Raw genomic sequence first — 11,269 nt, 5'->3', positions numbered from 1 at the left:
ACTTGCATAGTTTTCACCTAATGAGTCTTCCAGAGAAAGTACAGACTAAGAATACCTTGCCAGGCTGCATGGTGTCTTGTCTTACTAAAGCTGGGCAACAAACACATTTTATCATGTGGCCTTGTTCCCTGCTGAAGACCTTTTCCTCACCACTCTGGGTATGTACCTCAGGAAATACCAGGGACTTAATTCTTGCCTCAGGGTCTGCTTTCTAGAGGCCCTCAGGTGTTTTATACATCTGGCAGTCGTGAGCTCTTAAAATTGTTTAACCTTACATGAGTGATAGATCTAGTCTCTTCTACTGACTTAATATCCTACAGACACTTGGATCTTTTGAGAACACCAATGTCAGTTGCATTGAAGGTAACTATCAACAAGGTTTCCTTTGGGCTTATATTTGCATGACATGGGGATTAAGATTATATTTAACATACAGGAACAGCTGTGGATGTCTATGCAAGTTCACCTCACAGCATGCCACTGCCAAGCCTTTTAAGCCAACTTGCATTTGCTATGTAACAGTGTCTCTTGCATCTGTAGGATGAGGGGTCACAGCTCTTGAGATGTCTTTTTAAAAAGAAAATTAAAATATATTCTTTGTATATACACTTTCGTGCCCCCTGACAAAGGAATATACAACAGCCCAAACTCGACCCTCCCAATTCCTCCAGTTTTACAGCTCCTCCCATCAACCCAGCCCCAGGCAACTGCTGATATAGTTTCTTCCTCTTTTTAAGAGGAAGAATCCCAGCTGTGCAGGTGGAATTAACATACAGACTTCTGGGTGGGGTTCCTTTCATTTATTTAACTGCTTTTGAGGTCTGTGCAACAAAAGAGATCTGCTGCTCACTTCCCTCTGTTGCTGAGTTATTCCATTATATGGTTATCCTGCAGATTGTTTATTCATTTACCAGCTAAAAGACACTTAGATATGTGTGTAGTTTTTTGTTTTTGTTTTTTTAAACCTGCCATAGACATTTTATGTACGGGGTCTTATGTGAACATCTCTTTCCTTTGGAGTGGGAAAGTGGGATTGTTGCCATATATGTTTAACTTTATAATAAACTGTCAAACTTTCCCAAACAGATGTATTTTGTATTTTGTATCCCATCAAGAAGAGATGAGTGTTCCAGTTACACCCTTACTGACAATTAATATTGTCAGTGTTATGATAATGCCCTAGGGTAATCTTGTGAATTCCATGGCAGGTGAGGGTGACCAAGGCAGGGGACAAACATGCCAGGCAGACAGAGCTTAAGTGAGAAGTTTTATTAGAAAGGGAAGAGGGTAAGGAAAGAGAATATAGAGGGGTGTGTGTGTGAGACAGAGACAGAGAGAGAGAGACAGAGAGACAGAGAGAGACGACAGAAGAAAAGAGGGAGACAGGAAAAGTCCTGTCTGCCCCAGGGAACAGCAGGAAAGAGAGGGTAAGTGGGCAGGGGTCCTTCCTTTAAAGGGATCCTATGCACCTGCCTGCAGACTAGCAGTCATGGAACCCTGGGCTGACCAGGGAACTGCCTTGAGTGCATTCTGCCAGGTGACAGGGCAGGCCAGCATAATGCCTGAATCCTTACCGTCAGTGTGTGCAAGGCAAGGAATAAACATCAGAGGCACAGTCCACGTTGGGTTTGAGGTGGGTTTGGGGTTGAGTTTTGGATTTTTTTTTTTTTTCCAGTTGTTCAAGACCGGGTTTCTCTGTGTAGCCCTAGGTGTCATGGAACTCTACGTAGACCAGTCTGGCCTCCAAGTTGGAGATCTGCCTGCCTCTGTCTCCTGAGTGCTCCTGGGATTAAAGGCTGCTCCACTACACCCAGAGCTACATTGGTTTTCTTGCTGTTACTATTGTTTTATTTTTAAGACGGAGTATTTTATTGGCATAGAGCTTGCCTGAATAAGCTGACTGGTCAGCCAGTCCCAGAGATCCACCTGTCCCCACTGCCCCATCCTCTTACAGACTGCGATATCTAACTCAAATTTTAGCAATTTTGATTAAATAAAGGTGTTGTCTCACTGTGTTTTCTAAAAATTAAAAGAAAATTGGCATACACTATTTATGTTTAAAGTTGTTTTGGTATATCTCTACATGTATCTATGTATGAAGCCACAATGAAATTAGAACATATCTGTAACCCCTTTCCACCCAGACATTTTTCTTTTATTTTTTTCAGATTTTTGTTAATTTGAATTAGAAACAAGATAGTTTTACCTGCCAATCCCTGTTCTCCCTCCCGTCCTCCCCTACCACCCTCCCCAACTAAAACCCTACCTATCACATATCCTTTCTTCTAATCTTCCCCTGACTCAACCTTTCTGCTCCCTCATGACCTCTGCATCCTTCCTTTTCTCGCCTTCTCATTCTCGTAGCTCCCTCCCCCCCTCTTCCCATGCTCTCAATTTGCTCAGGGGATCTTGACCCTTCCCCCTTCTCCAGGGGACCATGTATGTCTCTCTTAGGGTCCTCCTTGTTTACTAGCTTCTCTGGCAGTGTGGATTGTAGGCTGGTAATCCTTTACTCTATGTCTAAAATCCACATATGAGTGAGTACATATCATGTTTTTTTTTTGTGATTGGGTTACCTCACTCAGAATGGTTTCTTCTAGTTCCATCCATTTTCCTGCAAATTTCAAGATTCCACCATCCAGATCTTTTTCAAAGGCATTGTAAATTTGTTGTATGTAAATGGAGTCAGTGTGAACTCTTCATGTCTGGCTGCGGGTCATTCAACATCAGTGGGCTCATCCTAGTCACAGGATGTAGCAATACTGTAGTGGCCTGGGATGCCAGAAGAGCCTAGCTTCTGGTCCAGCCTTCCTCAGTAACAGAAGGCCTTTTTATACATTGGTCAAATGTTCATATAGTCATATACACCAATTATAAAAACCCAAGGTGTGTTTTCTGGGCTTACTTGGCTGTGGTGGAAGTGGGGCAAGAGTTGGCAGGATTTCTTCCACTTTGGGCAGCTTTTCTGGGTCATGAAAGGCTAGCTCACAATGGATTCCAGGACTCTGGCATGTCATTGCCTGTTTGTAATTGTATGGGAACATTCTGTCCCACTTGACTTAGAAAAATTGGTAACCGATGTACACAGAACCTGCTTCCCACAAACTTTGGCTTAGGAATGTTTCTACTTTGTGTGTGTGTTTGTGCACATACATGGAAGCCAGAGGACAACTTCAAATAGCATCCTCAGGAACCATCCATCCTTTGTTTCATGTTGTTTGAGCCAGCATCTCACCATGTAACTCTGGCTCATCTGAAACTTCCTATGTAGACCAAGCTGGCCTCAAATTCAGAGATCTGCCTGCCTCTGCCTCCTAGGTGCTGGGATTAAAGATGTGAACACCCAGTCCAGTCTATCTCTTTTTGAGCCAAGTCTCAGAGTAGTGTGGAATTTACCAAGTAAGCTAAACTGGCTGGCCAGTGAGCTGGGAAACAACAATGTTCCTCCCTCCCTTGAGCTGGGATTACAAGTATGCAACACTACACAAACTTTTTTTTTTTTTAAGTGTGGGGTCTAGAGATCCAACTCAGTTTTCTGACTCACAAGGCAAGCACTTTATCAGTTGAGTTATATCCCCCGTGCTCACAACAATATTTTAAAGCAGTAAAGTCTTATAAAGTGCTTGTATCATTTTACATACATAACTGTAATTATGAGGCTGAGCCTTATTTTGAATATGGATTTCATCCATGACTGAAGTTGACACTCTTTTCATATGAGTTGTTTTATTTTTCCCTTTAACATATTTTTGTTGGGCATTTATATCTATTCCTAACTAGTTTATTTTATTATACTATAATATATATGTGTGTGTGTATACATACACACACTCATACATATCTGGATGGCAGTCTATTTTTTTAAAGTCAGGGTCTTATTTTATACCTGACTGGCCTTGACCTCAGAGGCCTGTACCACCATGCTAGGTCTTGGATGCCAGTCTTCTTGTGTCACAATAAATTTAAAAATTAAAAGCAAAAGGAGGATGTAGCTCATTTTGCTTTTGCCTAGTAGCACAAAGCCACTTTTCTGTTTTAGAATTCTTTTTTCCCTTTCTTCGTTGGTTGGTTTTACTTTTGTTCTTTTCTGAGACAGGTTTCTTTGGCTGTGTGGTTTCTCTGGATTCCTGACTGTCCTGGGACTTGCTCTGTAGACCACAGAGGTCTGCCTGGTACTGCCTCCTCAGTGCTGAAATTCTTAAGCTGTAGCCTGAAGTGCTGCTCTCCCAGAAACACGCAAGACTTCCTTCCCAACCTCCTCCAATCACTGGTTGAAATGGCCATTTCTGGTGTGCTTCCTTCAGTATCCTGATTAGGAGAGTAGACCAGCAGTCAGTATTCCCCACCTTTCCTTTGCCTTGATTGCACGTATCAGCAGACACTGTCCATGCAAGAAACGTATAAAGATAAATGTCAACCAAGGGAAATGGAAAACAAGTTATGGCGTGTTTACTCTAACTGGGAGGCTCAAGGATTACACATCACCTTCCTAAATTCTAGATAAAGAAAGGGACCGTACTTCGTGTTAGGTTAAGTCTCACAAACAGATCGCTGAGGGCTCTGGGATCCAGGGATGCTCCCTGTGACTTCTGGAACAGCACAAAGCAAACAGAATCTCCATAGAGGGGGGTCTCTAATAGTGGAAAGGTGTACTCACTTCATTTAGGTTAATACTTTTCTTTTTTTCTTTTTTCTTTTGGTTTTTTCGAGACAGGGTTTCTCTGTGGCTTTGGAAGCTGTCCTGGGACTAGCTCTTGTAGACCAGGCTGGTCTCGAATACACAGAGAACAACCTGCCTCTGCCTCCCGAGTGCTAAGACTAAAGGCGTGCGCCACCAACGCCAGGCAGGTTAATACTTTTCTTATCATAAAGAAAGAGGGGACATCTCTAAAAGCCACAACATGCAGCTTTAGTAGATTCAAAACATGACCTCAATCTCCAGCCTCCATCCATGCCATGGACCTCTTCCACAGAAAGTTTCCCACAAGACTGTTCCCATCCCACAAACTACTTTAGAAGCCACAAGTTGCCCTCACCCAGGAGGAAGCACTCTCAGGACGGTGATCCAATCTACTTGGTCCCAGAGCGGGCACTTCCGGAAGTGGTGAGGCTTGTTTCCGAGGGGACGATCTTCCGAGGGGACAGGAGACTGACGGTGAGTAACGCTCGGTGCGAACGACGGCTCTCAATGCGCGGTCACAGTTTTGTGGGCGATGCCGGCGTCTCCCGTCGCCAGTGTTTGTCGCGAGTCCTCCCAGGCCGCGGGTGGAGAGCGAGGCAGCCTCGGAAGGGCGGCTCGGTCCGGAAGACGGCTCGGCTGCGCGCTCCGGGGCGCCCCCTGCAGGCGGTGCCCGAGGCTGACGCAGGAGGAGCCGCGTGGGGGCGGCACAGCCACTGCGATGCCCGGCGCTTGGAGGGGGGCGCGTCGGAGGGCAGCCCCTACCCTGCCCGGGCCAGCGGCCTGGGCCCCAGGGACCGAGGCAGAAAGCCCGAGGACAGGGACGCCGCCTTGGGAAGCCTGAGCGCTGGAAGCTGAGGGCAGGCCCTCGGGGCGCGAGAGGAGTCAGGCAGGGTCCAGATGCTACCTGCGGGACAGGTGACTTCAAGTTAGGGCTTCAGCTTCAGCTCTGACTTCCTCCTGAGGACCCTGTGACCATCGGATAGGTTACAGTTGCATTACTGGTGGGCAGGGCTCGATGAGGACGCTCTTGGGATGCTGTTGATGAGAGGTGAATCAGAATTAAGAGTTGGAGGTAGAAATCAGGACTTGGGCACTGGACGTGGTGTAATAGTGAGAGGCATTTGCCTTAGACCACCTTCTGTTGCTAAAATTACAACTCATGGGGTGAGGTGTTTTGGGGGCTCCTGTGTGTGTGTGTGTGTGTGTGTGTGTGTGTGTGTGTGTGTTTTCTTTTGAATGGCTTGCTTTGGTTAGAGATTTTGGTGTGAGATCCTGGGACCAAATTAGCAAGGGATAGGTAGCAAGATAGACCTAGCCAAACTTGTTTTATGAGCAGTCTCACTTTGCAGATAAACAGTTAATTTAATAATTGTTTTTATGGAATTAGTGCATTTATGATGGCATTTATAAAGGCCCTACATCCGCCCATGGAAGACCTCACTCTCCATGGGGAGCAGAACTGGGATAGGTAGGTTGTTAGTTGGGGGGTGGGGCAGGTTAGGAGGGGAGGGAGAGGGAACTAGGAATGACATGTAAAACAATATTGTTTCTAATTTAAATTTTTAAAATGAAGAAAAATAAAGGCCCTACATTTAAAATATCTCATATTGATAAACTTCAACATGAATTTCATAGTGAGAAATGGGAGCTGAGTAACTATTGTAAGTTTCTTGATTGAGTTACACTAAAGAGCAAACTACCTTGAGGCATTTCAAGGGTTCTTTTCCCTATTGTAAAAGAATATGAAACAAAACCACCACCAACAGCATCAAGAAAACATGTTTTCCCTCCCTGTTGGAAAGTTCTTAGATTTTGTTTGTTCACTGTACAATGACCACAATGTGGACCACATAATAAGAGGACAGTAATAGTCTCAGTGCCCAAGACATCTATGCTGTGGGGAACACATCTTCTGTTGATGGTAGCTTTCTGTACCCTCGTATTTGACATTAGCATGACTGAAGATTGAATGTGAATCAAGAAACAATCCCTAAGAGACACATACATGGTCCCCCAGAGAAGGGGAAAGAGACAAGATCTCCTGAGCAAATTGGGAGCATGGGGAGAGATGAGAGGCAGTTAGGAGAAAGAAAAGGGGAGAAGAGGAGGGGGAGGAGGACACAAGGGAGCAGGAAGATTGAGTCGGGGAAGAATAGAGGAGAGCAAGAAAAGAGACACCTCAATAGAGGGAGACATTATAGGTTTAAAGAGAAATCTGGCACTAAGAAAATGTTCAGAGATCCACAAGGAGGAACTCAAGTAGGAATCGCAGCAATAGTTGAGAAGCTACCTTAAATGCCCTTCCCCTATAGTGGCGATTGGTGACTGCCTTAACTGCCATCCTAGAGCCTTCAACGAGTAGCTGATGGAAGCAGAAGCAGACACTCACCTAAGAATTGAGCTGAAGTCTGGAATCCAGTTATAGAGAGGGAGGAGTAATCAGCAAAGGGGGCAAGACCAAGCTGGGGAGACCCACAGAAACAGCTGACCTGAACAAGGGGGAGCTCATAGACCCCAGACTGACAGCTGGGGAACCAGCAGAGAACATAACCAGGTACCCTTAACATGGGTGTCAGTCAGGAGGCCTGGGCAGTCTATGGGGCCTCTGGTAGTGGAACAGTATTTATCCCTAATGTACGAATGGACTTTGGGAGTCCATTCCCTATGGAGGGATACTCTCTCAACCTAGACACAGGGGCTTAGGCTCTGCCCCAAATGATGTGACAGACTTTGATGATCCCCCCTGGAATGCCTCACCTTCCCTGAAGAGCAGAAAGAAATGGGATAGGGGGTCAGTGGGGAACATGGGAGAATGGGAGGGAGAGGGGACTGGGATTGATATGTAAAAACTAACCCCCCATTTTTGTTAAAAACTTTAGACAGTCACAGCAAATCAGAGATGAAATTTAACTTTTTGGTATTTGTTGTTTTCATTATTTTTTATCTTTCTGTGCAGGTTTTAAAAACGCTAGTTAGTGCTGTGTGCCTCTAACCCCAAGCCCAAGCAAGAGTGTGAGTTCCAGGACCATCAAGAAACCCAAATAATTACCACCACAACAACAAAATAGTTGACACTTTGGATCACCTTTCAGCGACCAAGAACTTTCCTTTTTGCTAAATAAATCCTCTTTGTTTTGCTCCAATAAATAAATAAAAACTCCAGTTTAAGTGGGTTGCCTGTGTTTTGCATTCAGGTGATTTATCTTGCCGTTGCTGTTTTCACTGCTGTCAGCATTACAGCTGTTTCGGGGGTGGGAAGGCAGTGCTCTGGATTGGATCCAAGGCTCTCTGCTGAGTCATATACCTCAAGCCAACAGTGAGCTCAGCTGCTCTGCTGCAGGCTGCTGAAGTCGGGGAAGCTGACCTGCTATCCTAGCTGAGTGGTGCTCACACTTGTCATTTCTGCCCTAAACTCACTTCTGCAGATTTCATTCTCTGGACTGTGTCATTGTGGACAGGCCACATGAATCTCAGGTACACTGCTAGAGCCGATGTCTCCTTAGTCTACACTGAAGAAGGCTCCCCTTGCAAACAATAAGCCTACTAGCCCACAGTGTTTTAGACAAACAAGACCTTTGATCAACTAGGGAACAAAGTACTTCTCTTTGTACCTAGCTCAGCAATGGGACAAGGTTCCTCTTGGGGACCCGGATAGACCTAATTTCCAAGACACCTTGTTGGCCAAGGGCTTCTGCAGCATGCAACCTGCACACCTGGGGACCAGGAATATCCGTGTGCCTACCCTATTGCACCTGTCACTTGGCTTCCCAGCTAAAAAGCATACTCATGGCCTCATGTGGAATGGAGACCTGCACCATTTGACTGCTATGGGTCCCACGTGACCAGGTCCCTGCTGGTGTTAGCCAGACTTTTTTCTCAGAGTCTGCTCTTCCCTGGGCAGGGCTGTCATAGGAGCATCCCTGCTTCTCTCCCCTCAACACTCAGGAGAGTGACCTTTCATAGGGGTTGGCTCTGGTCGTCAGGAAGCCTCACTACTTCTATGCTAACATCTCAGCATCCTCTCCTCTGGTCCATGTCACAACTCTGAGAGTGTCTGTCCCATTTCCCCCTGGCATGAAAACTTCCTCAAAGTTAGAACTTGCCATAGTCTTATCTCCACCTCTGTGAGTCTGCTTGCCAGGCTACCGTGGGACTGGGGAAAATGGGGACAGCACAGCTCTCACTGGCCTTCCAGTCAGGGTTGGAGGCAGAATCAAGGATACCTTCCACAGGGATAGTCTGTAGAGAGAGATGTCTGTCTCCATGTCTTAGGAAAGCAACCACTGAGCTAACCCATGTGGGAAGCAAGGCTTGCAAATCTGAGCAGGCCCCAGAACACAGGTAGCCATCCCCTGTCTAGGACCCGCCATCTGGATGGCTGCATAGCTGGAGCTGAAACGGTCTCGATGGCAGACTGACAGTTGGTGGTGAGGAGGTGCAGGAGGGCAATGTGGGGACCCCTAGATCCATTTAATCAGGACCAGGCAAAGCATGGACAGAGAAAAATCCAGCTGTAAGGATGTTGTTGCTGTGGCAGGGCATGAGAGCCCAGGGTGTGTGCGGCCCAGCAGGCTGCTCAGAACAGTTATGTACAAGACCAAACCAGCCTCAAACAGCATAGAGATGCTGCAGCCTGAAGGGAATAGTCAGCAAAGTGGCAGGCCTTCCATTGGGGTGAAAACTGTTGGGCATCCATACCCTACTTTGCTGTACAAATTATTAACCCAGAGTTCAGAAGGCTAATGGAGGTGACCTCCCAGCTCTCAGCCCTGTGACCCTGGGTTTTAAGATGAACAAATAACCAGGAGCTAGCCAATGAGGCGCCAACTGTCACCAGTTGTTAGACAGACCTAGACTGCCTGCATGCACCTGGAGGCTGATGCCATTCCAGACACTCTAGGCTGTGTAGCAGCAGGTAAGCAGTGCAGCACTGTGGCAGGGTCTGAGTGTGGGCCTGGAGTCCTAGAACTTACCTGGGAGTCCAAGGATGAGGGTTTATAGCAAATGTTGTCTTTGTTTGCTTTTTTTCACCAACTCTATGCTGTAAACTTTGATAATCTTTGTGAAGGAGATTTTTCAGGAAACCACACTTGGAAATACAGAATGCCTGTGCTGTAGTCTACAGACAGTGAACGAATGGGTAATGGGTTCCATCTGCAGTGCTTTGCTGTGTTTATGCCCCCAGAGGTGCAGAAGGCTTCTAATAGAGCAAAGAAGGGTGTAATCAGGTGTTGCTGGTCACACATTCTCACAGTGTCACTGTCTGCTTCTTCTCTGGTGACAGCAGAGACACACCCTCAAACAGAGCTTACATGAGTGTTGGGAGTGGGAAGGTCAGAGACTCACATGCTTTTCTCTTCTGCAGGGCTCAGGGAAGGTGTGCAGGCAGGTAGAGCTGTCTCTCCCGGATGCCGAGACTTGACACCCAGCAGTCTCCCATGGCTCCTTATCACATCCGCCAGTACCAGGACAGCGACAACAAAAGGGTCCTGGATTTGTTCACAAGGGGCATGGAGGAGCACATTCCCGCCACCTTCTGCCACGTGCTGACGCTGCCCCGAACCATTCTGCTCTTACTTGGGTTGCCGCTTGCCATGGTCCTGGTGTCTGGCTCCTGGCTGCTAGCGACTGTGTGCATCTTCTCTCTGCTCCTAGTGCTGCGGCTCCTTGCCAGGCAGCCCTGGAAGGAGTATGTGGCCAAGTGTTTGCGCACAGACATGGCTGACATCACCAAGTCCTACCTGAGTGTGTGTGGCTCAGGTTTCTGGGTGGCTGAGTCTGGGAACCAGGTGGTGGGCATAGTGGGTGGTCTACCAATCAAGGATCCCCCAGTAGGGAGGAAGCAGCTGGAGCTCTTTCGTCTGTCTGTGTCCTCACAGCATCGAGGACAGGGAATAGCGAAAGCACTGGTCAGAACTGTCCTCCAGTTTGCACGGGACCAGGGCTACAGTGATGTTGTCCTTGAGACCAGCGTCTTGCAGCGAAGTGCTGAGGCCCTCTACCTGAGCATGGGCTTCTGGAGGACAGGCCAGTACTTCATGAGTGTGTTCTGGAGGTTAGTGGATATTCCTGTAATTCAATTAAAGTATTCTTTCCCTTCTGCCTAGGAAGTGGGGCTGGGACCTACGCTCCTGTGCAGCTGTTGGCCCCTCTCCACTCACAGGAACCAGTGAACCCTGTCATGTCAGTGTGGTGACCAATAAAAGCTCCTTGCTGATGCACACCAGAGCCTAATGCATGTGATGTTGGGGTGAGGGGAGGTCATGGAGGAGGGGCGTTCTGATACACTCTGGGTTTCTGGGGTGCCTGTGATTTATTTACTGAAGCCAACATTACTGTTGAATTAACTACTGCACATATTTCACTTTGAGTTTGGGGACTAGAAGTTTCTACTGGAGGGGGCAGCTCACCTAGCCCCAGGGCACATGCAGTGCCATCTAGATGTCTGAAGTGCCAGCTCTCTGTGTGCTGTCCTGGTCCACAGGCCAGCTGAGCAAGGTTCAAGAGCTTTGAAGAGCAGCCAAAGTTCAGTCAAGGAAGAAACAAACACAGGCGTTCCGAGCACTGTGGGTGGTCCCTGCAGAACAT

General features: G+C 47.1%; 1 protein-coding gene across 1 annotated transcript; it reads left to right on the top strand.

Annotated features, from left to right (window-relative positions):
• The first annotated feature begins 9,974 nt into the window (after window positions 1-9,974).
• Window positions 9,975-11,073, top strand: LOC113837015 (probable N-acetyltransferase CML1). The gene has a single exon (XM_027428804.2). It carries the CDS (start codon window positions 10,090-10,092, stop codon window positions 10,786-10,788), a length of 699 nt encoding a protein of 232 aa, XP_027284605.1. The 5' UTR covers window positions 9,975-10,089; the 3' UTR covers window positions 10,789-11,073.
• Window positions 11,074-11,269: the final 196 nt, after the last annotated feature.

Source organism: Cricetulus griseus, chromosome 8, assembly GCF_003668045.3.
Source record: "Cricetulus griseus strain 17A/GY chromosome 8, alternate assembly CriGri-PICRH-1.0, whole genome shotgun sequence".
Lineage (NCBI taxonomy): Eukaryota > Metazoa > Chordata > Mammalia > Rodentia > Cricetidae > Cricetulus > Cricetulus griseus.
The sequence above is the reverse complement of the archived record's forward strand: the minus strand, read 5'-3'. Positions and strand labels throughout refer to the sequence as shown.